General features: G+C 41.0%; 1 protein-coding gene across 1 annotated transcript in view; it reads left to right on the top strand.

The window, feature by feature from the left end:
• Positions 1-24,004, top strand: part of TTC3 (tetratricopeptide repeat domain 3) — a 209,880-nt gene that overhangs the window by 167,067 nt on the left and 18,809 nt on the right. The window contains exons 36-41 of the mRNA XM_054973156.1: positions 996-1,135; positions 3,729-3,797; positions 8,608-8,704; positions 18,946-19,046; positions 20,877-20,964; positions 22,614-22,718. Coding sequence (XP_054829131.1) covers positions 996-1,135; positions 3,729-3,797; positions 8,608-8,704; positions 18,946-19,046; positions 20,877-20,964; positions 22,614-22,718 — 600 coding nt within the window. The remainder of the gene's footprint in view (positions 1-995; positions 1,136-3,728; positions 3,798-8,607; positions 8,705-18,945; positions 19,047-20,876; positions 20,965-22,613; positions 22,719-24,004) is intronic.

The raw sequence follows: 24,004 nt of genomic DNA, 5'->3' as shown, positions 1-24,004 counted from the left end.
CATTAAAGGTCTCTAGAATAGTTCACTATACATTGCAGGAGAACTGCTGTAAGAAAGGTGTCTCTGCAGGAATCTTATTTTTCTTTCATTCTTTTGTGAAGGAGGGTGCAATTCTTGCTGAGTCCTTGTGGGTGTCTCCACAAAATGCCACATTGCTTGCTGTTCTCTGAGGTACTCTGATGCTTAGTAATGACTTTTTTGGCAACACAGGGTGGCTGCTGGGACAAGAGGAAGCTGATAAAAATATCTTCATTAACTTTCTCTGTTTACAGAAGCACTGGATCATACCCGTTATATGAAAGTGTTTTCGAGTGTAATAAGTCAGCTCGTGTCCCCATAGTGGTCATTATCCAGACAGTCCAATGGGAGTGTGGCTTTGTTCCTAGCAGAAGTTCCTAGGCCATACAGGAAAAACTGCATTTGAAATGCCATTGCTTCAAAATCACACTACACTGTCATATGAGGTGCTGTTGGTTTACAAGAAGTACATCAAATCCCTGCTGAATGTATTCAACAAGTCTTAAAAGGCTCTCTGGCCATTTGAGTGTTTGAAGATCATAAATGTTTTAGTATCTTCTGCAATGCCTAAACTTAAAACATCTTTTTCCTCTAGGAAAACCAGCCCTGATATAATCATTACTGTTTGAAACCTATTTAGAAATGTATGTTCAAATTCTTAGGCGCTGGATTGGAACCACTGACCCACATGTGAAACTCTGTTCATGGAATGAGGCTTCCCCCTCCCCTCCAGCTGAAGCTAAGTGTTCCATGGAAAGCATTTCTGAGTGGTTTGTGATATAGTGTGTGAGCTGTAAGTGAAGAAGGCAATTAGTAGAAATCACAGACAAATATATACCTTGGACAAGGAGAAATGCTTGTTCAAGGTGTAAGAAGTTCTTTAGAACAAACCCAGTGTTTTTGTAACTTGAAACTTAAGCACTTGAAGGAGGGAGAAATTCTTTATTTGACTTATTGTATGCACTTTTATTCTATAGCTCGCCAAGAAAGAACTGGATTGGTTTCATACAGATTTAGAAATTATGATAAAAAGATGGCAACAGGGAAAAAAGGAAAATCAAGAAGGATTAAAAATAGGAAGGAGTAAAATAAGAAAGCTAACAGATACCAATGAAATGTAAGTCTGTTCTGGAAATAAAAGCTTGTTACCATGAGGTAGGGAGGAGGGATGGATACAGAGTGTATTTAAGTATATGAATTTTTGCAAGTTTCAACTTGTATGTATATTGCTATTCAAGCTTCATTCTACCACCTTCAAAATTGGAGACCATCCATCATCATTAGATTTATTTATTATAAATCTCTTCATTTACATTCTACCTTTCTCCCCAGTGGGAACCCAAAACAGTTAATATCATTTGCCGCTCCGTTTTATCCATATAACAACCCTGTGAGGTAGTTTAATCTGAGGGAGAGTGACTAGCCCAAGGCCACCCAGCAAGATTTCATGGGAGACTCAGGATTCAGACCCAGGTTTCTCAAGTTCTAGTCTGACACTCTAGTCACTGCATGATAGGCTTATAATGTTCTAGTACCATCCAGATCTGTTACAAAAACCTGGGAAACAATATGCAGTCTGAAACTTGCCTGATAGTGCAATCCTAAGCAGAGTCACTCCAGTTTAAGCTCATTGAAATCAGTAGGCTTAGACTGGAGTAACTTTGCTTAGGATTGCACTGTCTCCCTTTTAACTTCACAGACTGCATCTAGAGAAAGGTTGCCTCCAGTATAGCTAGAATCACTTTAGTAATAGGGATTTGCTTGGAATTATTAACCACTGTTGATTTAATATTCATGAGGACCCATTCTAAAGTTTGTGGGAGTGAATTCCCTTAGTTTTCATCTTGTAAACAAAAGCACAGCATAGGGAGCATATCTGAAGAAGGGAGCTTGACCTCAGAAACTTTTACTTTGAAAATCTTGTTGGTCTCTAAGGTGCTACTGGACTCGGATCTAACACAGCCACTACATGATAGGCTTATAATGTAGTGGCTTATTTATGCCACTATGTGCTTGTTGTGTTAAAGTGCTTGTATCTGCATAATTCATTTTATTTACTAAATTTTTATACTGCTTTTTAAAACGTTCAAAGCAGTTTATAACATAATATAAACTACAATGTATAAATTCAATAAGAACCAATAAAAAAGCAAGTGATCAACACAACAACCAATAAAAAAAGCACGTGATCAGCACAGCACATAATAGTTTTTCCCAGTTTATTTACCTCTTTTCTTGTTTTTTTGAAGGCTGATCAATGAATGCCTATTCAACTGGTCTATCTGCTTGTTTCACGTTTCCTCTGACTGTTCCTGTCTGCATTCACTGTGCACTTGACAGCAGTACAGTTTGAGCCACAAGTTCAATCAGACAATTATTAATCTGGCTAATATCAGTGGCATTACTTGCAGAGCTTAGACTCTTTCATTGTGTATTGTTGTTGTCTTAAGTGTCTTCCACATGGAGACAAGATTTTGTGGTTTCCCCATTGCTGATGCAGCTGCAGATAAAGTAGAGCAGCAGTGGGGCCTCCATATGGCAGGTTTCCCCACTATTTCTCTTCCCCGATCCCCTAGAAGTGGCCACTCCCCTCCCCAGAGTTTCTGCAATTTTTTAAAAAACAGCACAAGAATATTGTTATAGCAATATACCATTGTAACAATAAGTGTATCAGTTCATCTGAATATCATTTTTTAAATGTAAGTTTAGCTCCTTCCATTGTGAAGTTACACCTTTCCCCTTGTATCTCTGCAGGGGGCTAGATACTTTTTTTTAAAGTGAAAGCTGAAGATTCAGAGAATCCGTTACACTGATCATTTGAACAGTATGTTGGTATTTTGATACCATAATATTCTTTTGCTAATTTTTTTAAAAAACAAAAAGCCCCCTCTGCCAGTGGTAGGGGGAGGAAGTGGCTAATGTGGGGAAAGGGTCAGGGAAAATGGTTGCCATGTGGGCCAGAAATCTTAATTTATCTCCCCACACTGCAGCTGTCCAGGCTTTACTGCAGTCTTTTCCAAAAATTCAGAGCAAAGATGATTTGAGAAAGATCGGGGGGAAGAGCTGGAGAGCGCCTTGGAGGTGCATGAACGCTCTATGATGCTGTGGAGAAGCAGTAAAAGAAACTGCTTCCCCAAATAATTGAACTTGCAGCAGATAACCCATGTGGAGGACTCTTAAACACTGGTATACATTGAAAATGTTTGCTTTTTAGTCATTTTCTAGCCTGATTACCTTTAAAGTCCTAACTTGACCTGACAAAAACCTTTATGTAATTCTGGCTTCAGCGACATGATAGTGAAGGGGCAGCTGTTTTATTCTGTTGTAGCAAAGTAAAACAAAAATCTAATGGCCCTTAAAGACAAACAACATATTTCAATATGAGCTTTTGTGAATCACAGCTCATTTCTTCAGATATGTGAAATGAAATCATACCAGGAATCCTATTGAAGGTGCAGATTATGGGGGTGGAGAGTTAAGGCCAGAGAGTAAATTCCACCATTAATCTTTCAAGTGTAAATATTATGAGCAGATGGAGGATAGAAAGGTTTGATATATCTTTTGATGCAAATGACTTGGTGATTTAAAAAGTACATTTTTGGGATAGCTGAAAGATATAGTTGATATAATTGATTAATTTTATATTTGAATAGATCTATTTTTTTAAATCAACCAGTTTTCTACTATAACTTGTGCATATAACAAAACAGGTACATGAGGAACATTGATGAGAAAGAGAAGCAGTACAAATTGTATTTGGATGAATTCCTTGAGATCAGGTAAATATATATTTTCTTTATTAATTGACTCAATTCTTGGAACATTACATCTCTCATAAATTACTGCTTCTCTAAGGGAAAAAGAATCCAGCACAGTCTGATTTGAATATTTGGTTTTCCCTGATATGTTTTGTAAGGGGTTTTCCTCCTATAAACTAGTGAATCTTGCATGTTTGAGTTCTTCAAAACATGGAAGAACAGCTTATTAATGATAGATGTATATATTCATTCTCTCTTCTGACTTTTTACAGCAGCAGTTTCACTTTAGTTATTAGGAATATATACCCGATATATTAAGGGAATACTTAGTTGGGCAGGTGAGCAATAACAATTTTGTTGATTGATAGGTAAGATAAATCACTACTTCGTGGCAAAAATGTTTTTGTATAATACTAGGGTTTATAAAGTGAGAGAGAGTTTGGAGTGTGGGCTGAAAACAGGAAGTCCTTGATCTTTGCCTCAGTGGCATGTACAGGCTGGCCAGCATTACTTTCTCTGGTAATCCTAGGAGTGGAGCAGTCCATACCTTTGGAATATAGCTCCTCCTCTCTGAAGGCAAGGTCAGCTGCTTTTGATCCTGGAGGGGAGGGGCTTGTCCCTAGAATCGCCCATCTTTCTGGCCCTGCCATCCAAGCAGGACATCTTCAACAGCACTCTGCAAAGTACAGCAATCTAGTGAAGAAGAAACTTCCAGGTGTGGTGGCGTGCATCTGTAATCCAAGTGCTCAAGGAGACTGTGGCCACAGGCAGTGCAGAGGTTGCATGGAAAGAGAAAGGCCCTACCACCTTACCCCACCCCATTTCGCTCGGAGCAACGATGAGTGTTAGAGCCAGAGGTCCCTAGGTTCTCCTAGGTTCCACAGCCACAACCACGATGGCAAACAGTAGAGCTGACAGTCCCTAAGTTCTCCTAGATTCTACGGCCACAACCGCAAAACTCCACCAAGGTTCCCTTACCTCAGGCTGGGAGGAACCCCTCACTTTGGATGACCAGAGGGTGCAGTGTTTGAATCTGGAGTAGCCTGTCATAGAAACCGATATTATCAAGAACTCCCTCAGGCTTGGAAGGAGCAGACTCCAGCAGCAAGCCAGAACTCCCTCAGGCTTGGAAGGAGCAGACTCCAGCAGCAGCAAAGGAACTGCTCCAATCCTGGCAGGGAACAGGGCTGCGAAAGGAAGAAAGGAGGAGAAAAGATAAGCAAAAGTCTTGGAGCCAGCTTGCCCCAAGTAAAAGGGAGCCCTCCTTTATTTTTCTTTCCTTTTGGTTGGGAATTATGAGGTGCACTTTCCCTTTTCTCTTTTTTGTGGGAAAATTTCTGTTGGTGGGAATGTCAGTAATGGCTGGCCTCAGCCACCCCCCAGGCAAAGCTGCAGCCTAGTGGTGCCAGACTTACAGGCCTTGGGCCTCTCCTGGTCCTCTCAATAGACCAGTGAAAGAGAAAAGGCCCAAGGTCTTGGATGGCAGAATGTCAGCCAAGGCAGACCTAGCCACCTCCTAGGCCTCAAAGAGCGCAAGCTGCGGCCTAGACTTTCCAAACTCCCAGACCCGGCCCCCTCCTGAGCCTCTCACCAGGCCAATGAAAGAGAAATGGGCCTGGACCCGTCAGGCAAGAATGCCTGAAAAATGTCTGGTGATGATATGTCGGCAGGCTTAGCCACCTCCCAGACGTCAGAGTGTACAAGCCTGCAGCCTAGACTTGCCCAACTCCCAGGTCTTGGCCTACTCCTGGGCCTCGCAACAGACTAGTGTAAGGGAATAGGTCCAGGGTCTGGATCTGTCAGGTGAGGATGCCTGAAGTGAGTTGCTGTAGTGTTGTGGTTAAGTGACTGGACCATGAATCAGCACCCTGCGAGTTCAAGTCCCATAATTACTTGAGCTCAGTAGCTGACCTTAGGTCAACCAGTCTCAATTACCCAGCAGTTCTGGACAAATAATGATAATTCTGACCTTATCACAGCCCCTGACCTGGTTAGTCCAGGCAAGCCAGATCTCATCAGATCTCAGTAGCTCAGCAGGGTTGGCCTTGGTTAGCAATTGGATGGGATATCTCCCAAAAAGACCAGTGTTGCAGAGGCAACTGTAACTGGATGACACTTTCCACCACTAAAGGAAAAGAAGTTAAATGCCCCCTATTTACATGATCAATGAAGAAAAGACCAGTTTTACTCCCAACCCAGTAAATATTGCACCTGGGGGTAGTGATAGACATGGCTCAAGACAGTGTTTTTCACAGGAAAGACAACAAAGAGTCGGTAATGACATCAGAGATCTTAGGGAGACAGAAGGCAGAAGTGATGCTCCAGCGGCTGGGGAGATGGTATCCTATCAAGATGTCCTCCAGGAGGCAAGGTTCCAGACCTATGCACTCCAGAGATGCCTGTTGCTGTACCACAAGGTGTTAGAACACAAGAGGTCCAAGGTAATTGAGTTGCCAGAGATTCTCAAACAAGATAACATTCAGTCCCACTCAGGAACCGGAGAACAATGATGACCATGGACACAGGTCTTTGTGGATTGGGATCCCACACCCAAGGAAGAATGGCATAGAGCATCTGGCTGAAGGAGAAATGATCAACAGTGTAAACTCTTTGGAACTCAGAGCCATCAGCTGGGATCTGGTGGAACCCCAGAGTCTTCCCACAGGTCACCATATGTTTATACAGATGAAAGATTACCTTGAATCTCTGAAATAAGTACACATAGCAGACCAGGACAACTCCCCGGTGGACTAGCTAAGCCAGAAAGTGATGGACCAAACAGAATGGATGCTATCCAGAGAAGTTCCTCAACTGGTCTACAACAGTTTTCGGCAAGGCACAAAAAGAAGAAACCCTCAAACCATAGGAATAGACTCTGTGAGCGGCAAGCTGCCTTCTCACAACCTGTACACATTCATAGTACAGCTATTGCACAGAGTTGTTCAGAAGATCACACAGTAAAGTGCAGAAGTGATACTAATAGCAACCTTTCAAGCATGGATCCCTGGCTCCTCCACTGAAGGAGGGCTAAGTATTGTTCCCTCCATACCACACCCACGACAGCTCTGACAAGTCTCACAATGTGGAGGTTGAACACAAACAACTAATAGAGTTGGACTAAGCAGAAGGCATAATTGGTACTATGCTAGCCTCCAGGAAGAGTTCCACATAGTCTATAACAATTCCTGCCAAGTTCCCAGAAGAGTGTATGGATAGACACACGCACCTTTTGGGGCTAATTAGGGAGTTACTATTCTTCTTTCAAGAAAGGTTGAAGATAAGTCTTAACACCAGCACCCTTAGACAACAGGTAGCGACATCTTGACAATTAAGGGTTCTAGGAAGGGATGGTCCCTTATACATTACCCTCATGGCAATAAATTCTAAAAAGGGACCTCATTGTCAAATCCTCCAAGGATTCGCCGGTTTTTCCCATGTGAAATCTTAATCTGGTATTTAGAGCATTATCCAAAAGACGCTTTGAGCCTATGGCCTCATGTTCCTAAAGGAATTGACGTTAAAGCCATCTTTCAGATGGGAATAAAATCAGCTAGACAGGTGTCAGAATGGCAGGCACTAGCAGTAGATAGAGATCCATGCCCTTTCCTTCAAGATGGTAGAGCAAGTTATGAACGGAACCAACTTTCTTCCGAAAGTGAACTCCTCATTTTCATAGGACAAAAGAGGTAGTACTTCCCTCGTTCTAACCTGATCCAAAGCACAGGAAGGAAAAAAGAATCTCACTACTTTGATATATGTAGAGATGTGAGATTCTACTAGGGCAGGACTAAACAGTTTTCACAAGTCTGAGGCACTAGTTGTGTGTTTTCAGGAGGTCCTCCTTGAGGCAGAGAGTGTCCTTTTCTTGGCTAAGTAGGTAAAGCAGAGGGTACATAATTCCAGCATATCAAGCCAGAGGTCTGGAGATGCCCCTAGATGTCAGGGCGCACTCACTGAGGGAAGCGGCCACATAGGCAGCCTATAAATCCTTTAGTTGTTAGAAACGATGGATAAGGTGGCCACATGGAAATCAGTATATTCTCTCATCAAGAAATATAGGATAGATAAATTATTCTCCCCAGAGACAACCTTCAGCAGGAGGGTACCACAATATACCCTCTAGGCCTGGAAGCCAGACTACCCACCCTGCGGCACACTGCTCTTGTATGTCCCCAAAATATGGGCTGCCCCACTCCTGGGACCACCGGAGAATGGAAGATTTGTATTCACTTACTGTGAAGTTTCCTTTCTTGGTGGTCCCGGAGTGGGGAAGTCCTACCCACCCAAGTTTCTGCAGAGGTGGCTTCTAGGATTGGATGAAGAGTTAGGACGATAGTCTTCCTCCCACTGGATTCAAGGGAGGGACCTTTCTATTTATAAAAAAAACGAGGGGTTATTTTTCCCTCTTGGTATGATGGTGAATCAGGGCTTGGGAACGGACTGGCAGTTCCAGGGACAAGTCCCTCCCTTTTGAGATCGAAAGCAGCTGACTGACCCTGCCTTCAGAGAGGAGGAGCTATATCCCCAAAGTACAGACTGCCCCAGTCCTCAACCACTGAGAAAGGAAGCTTCACGGTAAGTGAATACAAATCTTCCATTCTCTTAGCTTCAGCCTCCATCTGTACCATAGAGATAATACTCCTGACTTTGCCTCACAAGACTGAAAAAATGTTTGTGAAGTAGTATTATGAGGCAGTATATAGAAACCTAACAGGTTGCAGGTAGCTGTGTTGGTCCAATGCAATAGTATTATTAAAAGAAATATTGCTTTCTTGGAAGAACTAAGCTGTGTTCCAAACATATACTACAACTTATTGAATTTACTTCACAGCAATAAATTTGAAAATGAAAAAGTAAAAATGGAGGAGCTTACAAAAAAAAGTCGCAATGACTACCTGGAGCTTGTTAAGCAGGCTGTTGCAGCAGAGGTAAGACTTTATCTTCATTTCTCACTATTCTTGCCCATTATTTGTTAAAGTTACAAAATCACCTTCACAGTCTTTTGTAATACTTGTCTAGAAGCTTGACAGTCAAAATAATTCTATTCCAGAAGGGGGGGGGGAAATCCTGTGGTGCTTTGATATATAGGTTTTATTTACTAATATGCTGTGAGCTTCAGAATACTGCAAATGGACAAGTTCCTCTTGTATGCTTCCTTTTGGATAGGGATGTGTGATTTGGTTTGAGGTTCAGTAAAAAATACTGAATTTTACCCAATTAGGTAAAATTTGACATCACTAAACTCAATCCACTGTTGCTGACGTGATTCGGCAATACCAAAATGAAGTTTACTAAATTTATTTGGTAAACTTCGGGAGCTGTGGCAGCAGCATTTCTTACGATCAGCAAGAATCACTGCTTCCCGCCTGTTTGCCCCCAGCCACCTCAATTTTCCATTATTCCCTATGGAGGAAAACTATGGGGACTATTCAGGGGTATGGGGGTGGCATTTTGCAAAAAAAAAAATCTATAGAATTTTCAGGGGACATACTCCTGACTGTCCTCTAGAGACCCCCCGAGTTTCATGAAGATTGGACGCCAAGGGGGCCATTTTGTGGCCTCCCAAAGAAAGTGCTCCTAGTCACCCCATTTGTTTCTATTGTGAGAAAAAAACTGATTCCCACAGCAGAAACACGTGGATCATGGCTTCCACGGCCACAGGCATACTCCCATTTACAATCTACACACCAAACAGCCAAACAACCAATATGAAGCCCCCTACCTAAAAAACCCAGCAACCCCCACGCAGGCTGACCAGCCCCTCGCCATTAGTTTCTGTTGTAGGAAAAAAATGACTCCCACTGCAGAAACACATGGATCATGACTTCCATGGCCACAAGCACACTCCCAATTACAATCTCCACACCAGGCAGCCCAACGTAACTGTTAGAGGAGATTTTGTAATAGTACTCTGCTTCTAATTTGTAAGTCCCTTACTACCACTAACTCATATTGTCATGGACCAACCCAGCCCAGTAGAGCAGAGAGACACAGAGGACTCTTCTGAGGAAGAGGCAGCTGGCGAACCTGACCCAGATCCACAGCCAGTGGCAGAGGCACTGCAGGAGGAGGCAGTCTCTGAAGGTTCAGACATAGATCCACAGCCAGGTCCCAGCACATCAGTTCCTCAGCTTCCCAGCCCTGGGCCAGCAGCAGAGAGCCAGACACCAGCCAGCTCTCCCTCTCAGCTTCCCAGCCCTGGGCTGGCAAGAGAAAGCCAGGTGCAGGCCAGCTCTCCCCCTTCATCACCAGAGCCTCGGGAGCGCCGTCAGAGGAGGGCTAGGAGAGCCCTCCAAGCCAGAAGGCGCAGTGCCAGGCTAGCAGCACAGCACCGGCCCAGCATCATTAGTGATGATGAGTGCTTGCACGAGCAGACTGAGACAGCCAGCAGGTGCATGCTATAGCACAAGCAGCTGAGCACTGTGAGGGTTAAAAGCAGCCGTGTGGAAGCAACATGTCTGCTTACTACTGACCTTGCTGCTGTGTTTGGAACTGATTCTCTTGTCTCTGACCTTGGCCTGTTCATGTGTACTTGTTTCTGAAATACCCCTTTGGACTTGAAGCTGTGAGTGTTGCCCAATTGGTGCCTGAACCTTGGAACCGTGATTTGTCCTGCTCCGACAACTTGGGAGTTTTTCCTTGCTTGCTGCCTGTGTGAGTCTGCAATCGGAACACACATATTTCAAGACACCAAACACCATGAATACAGAGGGAAGATTGGTTTATTTCTTACATGTAGTAACGCCAGACACACTTCTCCATTTCTAGGAGACATATGTAAAGACCAGTAGCATTGGAGGGCTTTAAATACCCTTAACACTGATTGTTTAAAGAATAATTTTATTTATTTATTTATTTATTTATTTAATTCGATTTATACCCCGCCCTCTCCACAAATGGGCTCATTTATGGCTATTTGTTTTTCAGAGTAAAAGATCAAAGGTTAGAACAAATAATACATTCCCCAGGATTCATGGCACCCAACAGATCTGATTGACGGGACAATTAGATCTTAATGTAATATAAACATTTCAATGCTGGAGTCATAATTCTGTCAGGAGTTTGAAATTCTTCTGGGAAATAACACAGTCAAGGTTAAAATCTTAGTTGAAAAGTGAAAACAAAAGAAAATGTTTATAGTTAAAAGGAACTTTCTCTCCTCACTGCAAGATTGAGCTGACCTGTAGTTTTAATTCCAGTAGCTAGGGAGAAAGAATCTATTACTGAGGCAAATTTGTCTCATGTGTGCATGTTCAGCTTCAATTGTGCTCACACATAGGGCATTAGGTGAGAGGTCTTTAAAAAATCCCTTAACAGTTACCCCCCTTTGAGCATATTGAAGCTCACAAAATATAAAAGTTATTATCATGCTCCTGTGGAACCTTCAGAGACAGTTAGAAACATCTCTGTAATTTGCTACACAGCATTGTACAACTGATGCATCACCAAAATTCCTTAAGTAAAATCAACAAGCCTCCGCCTGAGATAACAAGACCCTTAAAGCAGGCCAGGACCAAAAGTTTGTTTTTTCCCATTGTCAGTGTGTAGTGGAAACGATGTATGTGGTGTAATTTTTATTCAGATCCAATCAAAGCACGTACAACCCCACCCCCACCCCCTTTATGTAGCTGTGACAAAGTCTAGAGCAAATTGATTCTGGCATACCATCAGCCCTATCTGAAACTGTTCAAAGGATATGGCTGCTAGTTCTGTAGTTGAATCTTTAGTCAAGTTTTTAACACAGCATGGAGTCTTAAAATAGCTGTTTCTCAACAATTTAGGGTTTTTTTCCTGCACAGGGAATAAAACTCATAGGCCAAAGTCAATCCATATAATTTTTCCCCATATTAAAGCTGGCAAGTCTGCATCCTACCACGCAGACCCATAGTGCTGAGGCAATAATTGTGGCAACTCGAGCACTATCTGACTAGGTAGATACAGTCAAGCCAGGTAATAATGTCTTTCCAAAATTTGGGCAAGGTCTCCACTAGGGGTGTGCAGCCTGAAAAGATTTGGGTTTTCCGCTTTGGGCTTACCCGAAGTGGGGAAAAAATTCGGAAATACCATTATGGTATTTTTACTTGCTTTGGTATGCTCCGTAAATATTCGGAGCATACCTAAGTGAGAGGAAGCAACTCCCCCAACTCCCACCCACCCCCCAGGCAACCCCTCCACCCCCACCCCCTTACCTGGTTGTCAGGGAGGGTGATCAGCTGGGCGGAGGGCTGCTGCTGTGCAGCCGCCGTGGCAGGCCATGGCAGCAGCGGTGCGGCAGCAGCAGAAAGTCGGCTGCAATGGCCTCGAGCTGGCTCCGACTCTGCTGCGGCTCCATGGCCCCGCAGGGCAGTGGGGAGGGCCAGAGCCACCTCCTCCGGCCCTTCCTGCCCCTCAAATGGCCACCATGGCGGCCATTTGAGGGGCAGGAAGGGCTTCCTCTGCCATTTCTCTGCAGCCCTGCAAGGTGGCGGGGAGGGCCAGAGCCACCGCTGACGCTGACTGCAAGGTAATTGGGGCTGGGGTGGGAGCCCGGGCTGGGGGTGGGTTGATGTTTAAAGGGCCCCGCCACTGCTTGCAAGCAGCATCAGGGCCCTTTAAACTCAGTCCTGAAGCTTTCCGAAGTATTACGAATGCTTCAGAAAGCTTTGATTCAGGATTTCCGAATTGGCACCAGCATGCTGGCTCTGATTCTGATATCCCGAATCTTTACGGATTGGGTCCGATTCGGGCATTTTACCCAAATTGGAAACCCGAAGCGCACATTCCTAGTCTCTACAACCCAATAAAGTCTTTAAAATGCTGACACCATAACTGCACATGGTTGCATAGCTCATCCTGCATCCAAGGAAGTATACCTGAGACATCTGCCTGAAAACAAAAGAGGTGACTAAATCCCAAATCCTTTTAGGAAATTGTACAGGTAGAGTACACAGTCATATAGGTTGTTTAAATACCCCCAAACACAACCGTATATATGTATATGATGTGCTTGACTACAACCTGGCTGATACAATCAATGTCTAAGGCAAACCAATTTCTATAAAACCATTAGTTCAGTTTTTAAAAACTGAACTAATGGTTTTATAGATCATGTATGTCTGCACAGAACAACGGTTTTATAGTTCCCATGTATGCCTGCACAGAACAACACTTGATGAACAAGTTATACGTAGGTGCAACCCTGTTTTTGTTATTTAAATTTAGACAAAACTCACATAAGAGCCCTCATCAAGGGTAAGAGAGATGAGCCTTCAAAATTAAAAGAAATACTGATTGATTATGGTTTTGAAGATGTTTGGAGATCATTTTATCGAGTGAGAGAATATACTTATTACTCTTCAGCCCATAATGTTTATGCAAGAATCGGTTTCCTTCTGGCATCTCAAGCATTACCAAATCAAATTTCTTCTCCAGGGATAGGCAACAGGAACCTATCTGACCACTCATGGATTTCCTGTCAGATAATAAATAGAATCTCAGATGGTAAAGGACCTAGCTGGTCTTTAAACAAATTGTTTTTACTTAATGAAAATATATGTGAAGAAATCTCCACAGAAATAAAAAAATATTTTGATATAAATTCAGGATGTGGTGTGAACCAAGACCAAGTTTGGGATGCTTTTAAAGTGTTAATCAAATGCAAATTGCTTTTCATTTTACTTCAAGCAAAAAAAAAAGATAAGGCAAAAAATTATCTTGGAATTAAAAGCAAAATAGAACTCTTGGGGAAAAGGCATATGAAGTATGAGGGCAAGAAAACATACAAAAATTAAACAAAGGAAGGAAACAATTAGAACTGTTGGTAGTGGTGGGCATGGACTGGGAAAACCGCTGGTTCGTGGTCTATTGATTTTTATGGACCACGAACTTTTCACGGACCAGCCCGTTCACGGACTGGTTCATTGGTCCATGGTCCGTCACTTCCAGGGACCCTAGGACTGACCCCTTCGCACTCAGAGATGCAAAACTCGCAGCAAGGCTTCAGCATGCTCTCCTCTAACCACCCTCTAAGTTTGGCCAAGATTGCATTTCGAACGTCTGAGTTAAAGACACCCAAACTGGCCATCCCCAGGAAACTTCCAGAAGATACTAGGAGTCGCTGCATTGGCTTGCAGCAGTAAAAAGTTGCAATGAAGCAAAATCAAACAAGAAAGGGTGGGGGAAGAGTCCCCTCATTCACCATACAGACACCTTCCCAGCTGTTGCTTAGGGAATTAATTTTTGCTCCTTGCTTGCATAGAGCAGAATGGGAGCTCTCTGGTTGGCAGGCAGAACTGCCTATCTAGGTTTTGAGGGCTAAGATTGGTGTTCTCATGGCTGCAGAACATCCACCCCTCCATTGCCTAGGGAATTAATTCTTCCTCCTTGGTCACTTAGAGCAGAATGGGAGCTCTCTGGAGAGCTGCCTATCAGATTTTTAAGGTCTGTGGACATCCCCTCCGTTGCCTAGGGAATTGATAGATTGGAGCTAGGATGTCTGGACTCACGGACTATGGACTGACATACCAGCCCAAATGGACCAAAGTTTGTGAAAAAGGTGAGTCCCACAAACTGTGTGTTCACAAACCGCGAACTGGGCCGGACCGTGTCAAATTTAGGTCCATTTTCCAGACTGTGCCGACCTGTAACTGTTGGAGTTTTCTAAAATACAAAAAAAAATTATTATATCTTAAGCAAAAATCATCACAGAAAACCCCCATCTTCAATAAGACGGCTACACAAAAAGGTCACTTGCAAAATTTCAATACAAGTGGGTGTCCAAAATATAGAGGCACTTAGGAATAAACATTTATATTCACCTGAAAAACCTCTTTGATTGTAATTATAAACCCCTTATTACAAAAGTAAATAATACACTACAAGATCGGGAAAAAAACCAATCTTATCATGGCTAGAAAGAATTGAACTAATCAAATCCACAGTTTTTCCTCAATTTTATTTCAAAATCTACCAATAACAGTACAACAAAAAGATATCAATCAATGGCAGGAAAATTAATCAAATTCATCTGGTTCAACAAAAAACCAAGAGTCAAGTTTACTTTTTTTGACACATCCCACAAATCTAGGTGTACTGGGACTCCCACATCTAAATCAATTCTATGTAACAGCTCAGGTTAGAAATACCTTGACCTATACAGATCCAAATACAACATTAGATTGGTTACAAATAGAACAATCTTACACTGCACCAAGCATTCTACAGGAATTAGTGTGGAATAAATCAAAAGAAGGAGCTGAAAAAATTAATTTAATTTTTAACATTAACCCTAAATATTTGGGTACGTCCCCAGGTACAATATTTCTAGGCCGTCGTTGGTTCGAGCCAAGAAGGAATCTTGAAGTACACAAAACCTGGAGAAAAAAAGGAATAAATAGACTCTGTAATATTATTCAGAACGGACAAATTAACTCAATAGCTCAAATAGAACAGTAACATGGCTTTACTATACCTTGGGTACAATCCCCTCAAATCCATCACATGGTGACTAAACTGGGTTTAACAAAACTAATTGACAAAGAACTCACTCTCTTTGAAATCTTATTAAAAAAAATCAGTAAGACCCAGAAAATTAATTTCAATAGCATATAAACAACTAAACAATGAACATTGGTCAGAGGTTACACAACAAAAGAAGTGGCAAAAAGACTGCAAAATAACAAGTCAAAATCAATGGAAGTTGATCTGGACCTCCAGCATATACTCCTCTAAATCCTTAAACATTAGGCTGCAGGCATCTAAACTGTCCTAATGGTGTATCTTACATTAAATCCAGGGCTTTTTTCTCGGAAAAGAGGTGGTGGAACTATTATCACATGTGCACGTGTGAAGCACGCATGCATTCTCAGAAATATGTGATGACATCACTTCCGGAAGTGACGCCACTTCCCGGAAGTGACGCAGCTTCCTGGAACCCAGCACAATGCATTACAATGAGACAAATGTTAATAAACTTAGAAAATTACACTATTATGAGAAAGGGTTTGTTTCTTTTCTATATCCTCTACAAATAGTGAAATCTTCCATTCCCTTTCCCAAACATTTCATTTCTTTGGAATCATATTTTAAAATATGCAAGAAGGAGGGGGCCTCTAAAAATCCAAAACCCATCTCACAAATCTAAACTCTTAACAGAGGAGAATTCTAACAATTCTCCTCTGGAGAGCCGACCCCAGCAGCTCTGCTTGCACTCTCTCACTCACGAATGAAAAAAAGGCAAAACGAACTCAAAGCAGCTAAACCTCCTCTGCAGAGCCTGTGCCGCCCCCCCCCTCTCTCTCATGGTGGAATGGGAAAAAAGCAGAACTCAAAGCAGCTAAGCCCCCTCTGCAGAACCTGCCCCAGCAACTCTACTTGCACTCTCTCTCTCTCTCACTCACGAATGGAAAAAAAGCAGAATGAACTCAAAGCAGCTAAGCCTCCTCTGCAGAGCCAGTGCCAGGCTGGAGCAGCGTCTGCTTGCGCACTGTCTCTCTTTCTCACTCACTCACTCACTCACTCACTCACTCACTCACTCACTCACTCACTCACTCACTCACTCACTCACTCAAGAAAGCAGAATGAACTCTAAACAGCTTAGCGTCCTCTGCAGAGCCCGCAGGGCCAAAGGAGGAAGGAATCACATGGGCAGATTCTAGAGCTTCCAGAACAGTGTTCCGGAGCGTTCCCCCTCAAAAAAAAGCCCTGATTAAATCTACACAATTATAAATCAAGTAAGATGCTGGAAAGGACGTGGACAGACAGGTACCTTTTTACACTGCTGGTGATCCTGTTGTAGGTGACTCTATTCCATACAAACCTGAAGTAATACTTCTTAACGTTTGGAATCAGTCATCACTACCAGGTCTCAGAAAAGAGCTGATAGCACTATTATTGATGGCAGCCAAATTGTTGTTGGCACAAATGTGGCAATCAAACAAAATACCAACAGTCACACAGTGGATGCCTAAAATTTGGGACGTGATGGCTATGGACAAAATATCAGAGCAACTAATAACAAACAATAACCCAGCTGTTATGACCTTTACTTTCTTTGAGTAGATATTTCTTTTAATCTTTCCCTTAACACCCTCTGGGTAGTTTGCTGCCACCAGGAATATTATATTCCAATATATTTTATTTAAGTTTTCCCTTTGGTAACGTTCCTAAGCGTCAGGCTCCTTCGTGGTTCTATGTGGCCCTGAGGATAGGAATGGGATATAGAATTGACAGCTACTCTGGGATATAACAAAACAAAAATAAACTTTTATTTAGTCAAGAAGTGTATCGGTTTAATAAACATAGTTCTCTGTTCTTAAAGTTACTTCCTATAAACTCATTCACACAGATCTTTTCTAAGGCTTCACACACAGTTAGCCTCTTTCTCTAACTCAATAGTTCTCTCACAAATACTTCTAATATACTCAGGCAGCACACAGCTAGCCTCTCTTTCTCTGACTCTCATTCACAGAAATATTAAACCTGCTCAGGCAGCACACAGCTGGCCTCTCTTTCCCTGACTGAGTGTCCTTTCACAAACATGCTCAGTTCAGGTTCCACGCAGGTTATATTTCTGTCATAAATACTTCAGTATACTCAGGCAGCACACAGCTAGCCTGCTTTCCTCTGACTGAAACTTTTCTCTCTGCACTCTCGGTCTCAAACTGCATTCACTCCGCCCACCCTCTCAGTCATCAACCAATCATATCACTCACTCTTCCCTCTCTCTCACCCCCATGCTTCCCCTAGCTCACCAAGCATTTAAAGACACATGCACACATTTACTTGAAATCATTACACCAGCCTTCCAGTTAAGCTTCATAGAAAAGTGGTTCCTATACTTTGACTACATATGCAACTACAGAAACAACTTTGCCAAAAAAGTACTTAGACTTTGTAGTCTAGTAATCTTTGTAAGGCATACACCCCCCCTTCACAGGATTGTTACTGTTCTTTTGTTCATATTCTCTTCTATTTATTAAGATTAATCATTAAATGCTGGAATTATTTTCTATGTTAAATGTTAAAGTTAAAATAAAAAGTTATTAAAAAAGAAAAAGAAAGGGATTGGTTGCTGTTCAGCCAATCGAGATGCAGGGGGATAAAAGGGAGGGTGAAAGACAGGGCCAGGGCTGGACCTCGCACTGAAGAAAACATTCTGCACTGGTTTGACTTCACTGGAAAAAAACCAGACTGTGTGCGCAAGGAGAAAAACCACACAAAACATGGTGAACAATCGACTCTATAGTTGATGCAGCCTTTCACCCTGCAAAATGCAGAAAAGTCTGGGAAGCAGTTTGGAGACTGAATTGGGGTATTTTGACCATGCATGCAAAACTCTGGAGAGAAATCTATGCAGTATGAGGCCAGAACTGATGATAAAGACCAGTGTGGAAAAGACTACACTTTTAATCCAGTGGATCTCTTTAATTTTTACTAAATAACATTTATGCTTATGTATACCTCCAAGAACTCTGCCAAAGATCTCTAGCAAAAGTTCTGGAAACTGGTCAAAAGGATCTTTGAGTTTTTGGATCACGATGTTGCTTTCTTTGGCCTCATGTGTTTATGTTCTTTGTGGAAGGTTGTATGCTGTTGTTAAATGGTTTTATTTTGTTCTAATAGGTTACATACAGTCATTCCTTTCCTCTAAATTTCCATCAAATGCAAAAAAGCTAACTTAGTAGAAAGAAGTCATATCCAAACCAGTATTTTAAAAATTGAGGTGTAAAATAACTTTGTATTTTGTATTTGATGAAAGCCACCTTGAAAGCCAGTTTCAGGTTATAAGGTGAGCATTAAATCCAGCTTGTTTTCCTTCCTGTTTTACCAGCTGGCTGCAATAAATTACATACTCTTATCAGGATTCATAACTAATATGGATTTTATTATATTCATTATGTATCTATCCCTTTAAATTATATTTAATGTTCAAACCTCAGTATCTTCTAAATGTGTTCATTGTGTTCCAGATGAGATGGGTATCGTACTGAAATAAAATATACACTTAAAACATAAAAAACATTGGAGAGTTTTCTTGTTAGAAATCCACTCAGTTTTCAAGAAGGGACAGCAATAACACAGGCAGTGAAACATTAACCAGTGTAACTAATCAGTGTTTCATCCCCAAATTAAGAGTGATTAGTTCTTTTGTCCAGTTGGTTTTATTTAAATTTGGTCAATTTGATTTTAGGTGTCAGTTCTTACACACTGGAAGGAAACTGAATTATGCAAGTTACATGGAAAAGCAGCACATGCAGAAGCAACTCTTAAATACCTGAAGGTCATGAATAGGTATGCCTAAGTATGTATGACTAAACTAGATAACCTTGTGCATAACCTTGTGCTTGGAAACCCATAAGTGCTTGAAAACTCATACTGGGCTTGGAAGTATGTATGCCTAAATATGTATGACTAAACTAGATAAACTTGTGCATAACCTTGTGCTTGGAAACCCATAAGTGCTTGGAAACCCATACTGGGCTGCCCGTGAAGATAACCCAGAAACTACGAGTAGTTAAAAATTTGGCAGCCCAGTTATCATCAGGGATTATTACAAAAGAGCTACACTGTCTGTTTCTGAAGCCAGTTTCAGGAAGCAGTTTATGATCTTCAAAGCCCTTCATGACCATTGACCCATATATCTAAAGGACCATCTATTTCCATATGTCCCTGTGTACCAGCTATGGTATTCAGGTTGTTTTGTGCAGGTTGTTTCCCCCTGCTTAAAGTAACCCTCCTGGCAGTTACTAGATCCCATGATTTTATATCTCAGCTTCTCACCCTTTGAAAAAGTTTCAGAGGAGAAGAGAGAGTTACCATTGTGATTATTAGTGCCTGGCTGTCACCACCTTTGTGGCATATTGTGACTACACAGCTCGGGCTGCCACTGGTTTTATTTGGGTTTAGCTCTGATGTGCTGTGTTAAGAACTCTGAGGACTGAATGCTGAGCTCTCTGGACTGAATACTGTCCTATTACCCCCACACTCTGGCCTCAACTTTCCTCCTGTTCAAACACTAGCTGCAGCAATATTAATAAAAAAGAGGTACACACACTTTTAATAACTGGAAGGTAGCATGTACTTTTTTTGCTCCTTAAAGATATTATTTGTGATACTTGTGCCCAGCAGGACCTGTTAACATTTTGGAGGTCTTGTAAGGCAGAACTGTTCTGGCATGCTTTTGGCTCTTAACATGTCTTTATTGTGAGGCATAGATGACTTGCTGGATACTGTAATAACTGGTCAAACTGATATAAAACTGTTGCTTTATATTCTAATTCTGGGATTAGTGTGCTTTTATGTATTTTGGTTTTATGTGTTTTTCTGTTGTATGTTTTGTTTGGATTTTATTGGATTTTATTGTTTTGTTGATTTTAACTGATACAATTGATTGATGTGAAACAGTTTGAGTTTTTAACCAAAGAGAAGCTCTATACAAACCAATAAATAAATAAATAGAAAGAAATCTAACTCAGTTTATCCCTTATCCAGAGCTGCGGTTCCCCATCTGATGGGAAACACATCAAATCTCCCTTTTAAAATTGCAATGGTTCAGCCCCTCCCATCCAGTGGAGCTCCAAGGGCTCTGATTGGCTGACCAGTCTCTAGAGTTTGCTTGTTGGCAGAATCTCAAGGCTTGGTTCAGAGTCCTGGATATAGGATAGACTGAACTTTGGGGTTGATTGCCATGCCATCTTTAGAAATTTTTGGGAGGACTTGCTAGGTATTTCCTAGTGAATGGTATATAGACTGTGTAGGCATTTGGGAGTGGTGTTTAAGATTTTATTACATTTTGTATGTTTTAAATTTGAATTTGTAAATTGCCTTAAGCCATGAGGAAAGATGGGGTATAAATACAACTATTGGTTGAAAGGTTCTGCAAAAGACCCATCAATGCTTATTTGACTTATGTAAAGCTATTTTTCAATGAAGAAGTAATCCATGTATTTTAAACTGTTGACTGCTCAAGTTGTGTACTGTACCGTATTTAACCTTGTTGAACAAACAATCCACTTCTGGAATTACATTGTAAATCCAGATTTTTTTTAAAAAAAAAGTTATTAAATCATGTTAGGTTATTACAATGGTATGACATTTTTAAAATTGTGGATTTTTTTTCAGTTGCTTAGCACTGCCTGATTGGAAGTTTCAAGTTGATTCTTTGGAGTCCTTTATTTCTGATATCAAAGAAGAAATTGGAAAAGCAGAGGTATGTGTTACTGTATCAGTATTTATAGCATACAGATTCTGTAGATATCTCTTTTTGATAGAAGTGAATTTCCTTCTCATATCATTGTTAGACCCTCTGTCTCTGTGGCATACGTTTAGTGACATAGGCTAATGCACAAGACTAAGCTTTTTGTGATCATTGTACCAGAATTTATTAATTACTCCCTGAGCAGATAGCATGCTTGCTGCTGTTCTATGGGGTGAATAGTCTAGTGTAGTTGAAACCAAGGCATTCATATGTTGGCAATGCTGAAACCGCTTTTGCCCCGGATATATGAGTGACAATTATTGAAAAGATCCTTGGAACACTGTAACTGTATCTATTACAATCCAGAGAACCATAGGTGAAGTTTCAGTGGCAGAACAGATTCTTCATTCCCCTTCCTGTATTATGCAGCCCCTACACACCCCGATAAAACTGTCCCAGCTACAGCTTGAGTGGAAAATCCATGAAAATTGCAGATGTCTCCTTGTGTGATCAGCATTGCCACAGGATACCTCTAGATCCTGTTGCACTGGTCTTCATTGTAGAAAAGGGGATGATAACAAAATGGGATTAGAGCTGCTTGTTTTAATTCCAAGGTTTCCTGACTTTTAAGGGAGCTTTGAAAATGGATGAGAAATTTTATCTAATTTGTGTATCTTTAGAAGGAAAAACGAAGCTCTTAAACAGGGCAGCACAAGCCACTGTTGGAGAGGCTGCGATGCTCTTATCACCTTTATACCATACGTGGTGGCATTGTGTTACTGAATTCACAGTGTGGATTAAAATATTTTCAGAATAAGCCAAGTTACAAGTATCAATCCATCCACCATGCTGACACTCACTCTCACATCTTTACAAAGGGTGATGTATCTTTGTGCAAGAAACTCAGTAGTAATACTTAAAAGTGCAGCTAGAATAGAACTGGCAAGACACTGAATGTGATAACATCAGCAGGGAACTGGAATCTAAGAAAGCAGCTATGGAAAAGCTGATCTTCCAGATACACCTAGTAATGGGAGGCATAAATCCCAAGATATTTTAAAATAAGCAGACTTCATAGGAGAAGAATAAATGAAGTAAATAAATAAATTTTATAAATTGTATAGATGAAAGAAGGCACAGCCTAACTGAACTTCTAGATTCAATAGATATTCCAGATTGTTGTGCTATTAGTCATACATTCCTTACTGTTCCGTGTATTATGTTTACAAACTTGTCATATAATGCAGAAACAATTGTAACTTTCAGTAGTAGTATTTTTGTGCTTTGTTTATATTTTGTCTAGCTGTCTTCACAGCTTGAAGTGCATTTCCTGAGCTGTTTATGTTTGGAAAATCTTTTTCAATAACAAATTAAAGAACTAGAGGTATTAGAATTTAAATATAATATCCATAGTGTTTTACAAGTGTTCTTTTGAATATTTAAAGAATACAGGCAGCACTAATCCTTTAGTTATATATATGCCAGTAGTCAAACTGGTACTTCTGTTAGAAACTACTGGAAATTTATATTAACCTTGCACACTTCCACAGAGGCTATTTACCTGAAATGTCAATAGTTTTGGCTATTACCTTTAGAGCTGAATTGGCTGTAAGGCAATCATCATTGAAAATATGTTCTCTTTCCCCCTCCCCTTCCTGCAGAGTCAGTTTGAAGAGAGAATTTGTATGGTAAAAAATGGTGTTTTGCTAAACAGTATCTCCAAAGTAGAAATTGCAGAACTTGAGCTTCCTTCCAGTCTATCACCAGTAAGTATCTAACAATTGCAATCCTTTTTTATTAGTTGTTTTGGTTTGAAGGCTAAAGGAATACTTAATTTTAACTGCCACTTCTGAATAGGGAGCAATTAAAATTTAAACATGAATATTTATGATATTAAATTAAAAATGCAGTTTAAGCACTTATGTGAACTTCCAATGTATGTGCACACTAGGGTATTCCATATGGAAGGTAACAGGAGAAGTACATTGTTACTTCCCTATGACTACCTGGGAGTGCTTCTCTTGTGGTGAGTGTCATGTCTGAACCCCATCCATGCCAATTTTGATTCTGTTCTGCTGAACACAGTGTATCTTGCTATAGCTCAATATCACTTTGCTAGTGTCATAACTATTCTTTTCTCAGGCTTTCACAGGTGTTTATCTGTCGGACTGTAACAGCTTCCAGTGTTTATGACTTTGTACTCATTCCCAGACAGTGCTGTGTCTTGCTTCCTAGTAACTCAACATGATATCACAAATATGCGAAATGTTTTCACACCAAGAGAGCACCAAAGTATTGTTTACGGTTGGGGGGGGGAGAAAGGAGTAAATTAGAATGTTAAAAGAGAAGGTTCTCTCACATGATGTCATTCCTGTCAACTTCTACTCATGCTGCTTAGATGTCTGCCTTGCTTCTAAGTAGTCCTATGGACCTGTATATGGAAAGGATCTGATTTCTGAATAAGAGCCATTTTGACCAAGAACCTGTGCCTTGATGCAGTGGTCCAGAGATCTGTCTGCTGTCATCCATAGCCTGACAGTGAGAGGCAACCCCAAGTAGCAAATCCCTGAAGATACTACTATTATATTGAACAGCCTGATTGATGGAGAATCACCTTCCTATTTCTTTGCCTTTAGCTCTTCAGCCAAATTGCTATCTGATTTTTTTAAAAATATATTTATCCAAATTTAATACAAGAAATGATAAAACTATACTGTACAAACAAGAAAGGGATTAAAACTAAGCCATAAAAGACATTATCAAAACCACTCTTGGCAAATTTTTAAAAACCCAAGAATTACAATAAATGAACATTTTAACTTTGTTGCGTGGGGGGAATTACTTCTTTGGTATTTAAAACATCTAAAAGTAGTTTCCAGATCTCATCGTATTCAAATAAAGGGACTGCCATATGCAAGTTCCCAAAAAACGGATTATGCATAATCCTACCCATCAGATATTGCTCCCAAATTTTCTGATACCATTTTTTTAGCAATGGGCCTTTGAGGGATTTCCAATTCCCAGCAATGACCAGACGAGCAGAGGCAACTAA

The sequence above is a fragment of the Eublepharis macularius genome, chromosome 3 (assembly GCF_028583425.1).
Source record: "Eublepharis macularius isolate TG4126 chromosome 3, MPM_Emac_v1.0, whole genome shotgun sequence".
NCBI lineage: Eukaryota > Metazoa > Chordata > Lepidosauria > Squamata > Eublepharidae > Eublepharis > Eublepharis macularius.
This window is presented reverse-complemented; position numbering and strand designations above follow the sequence as displayed.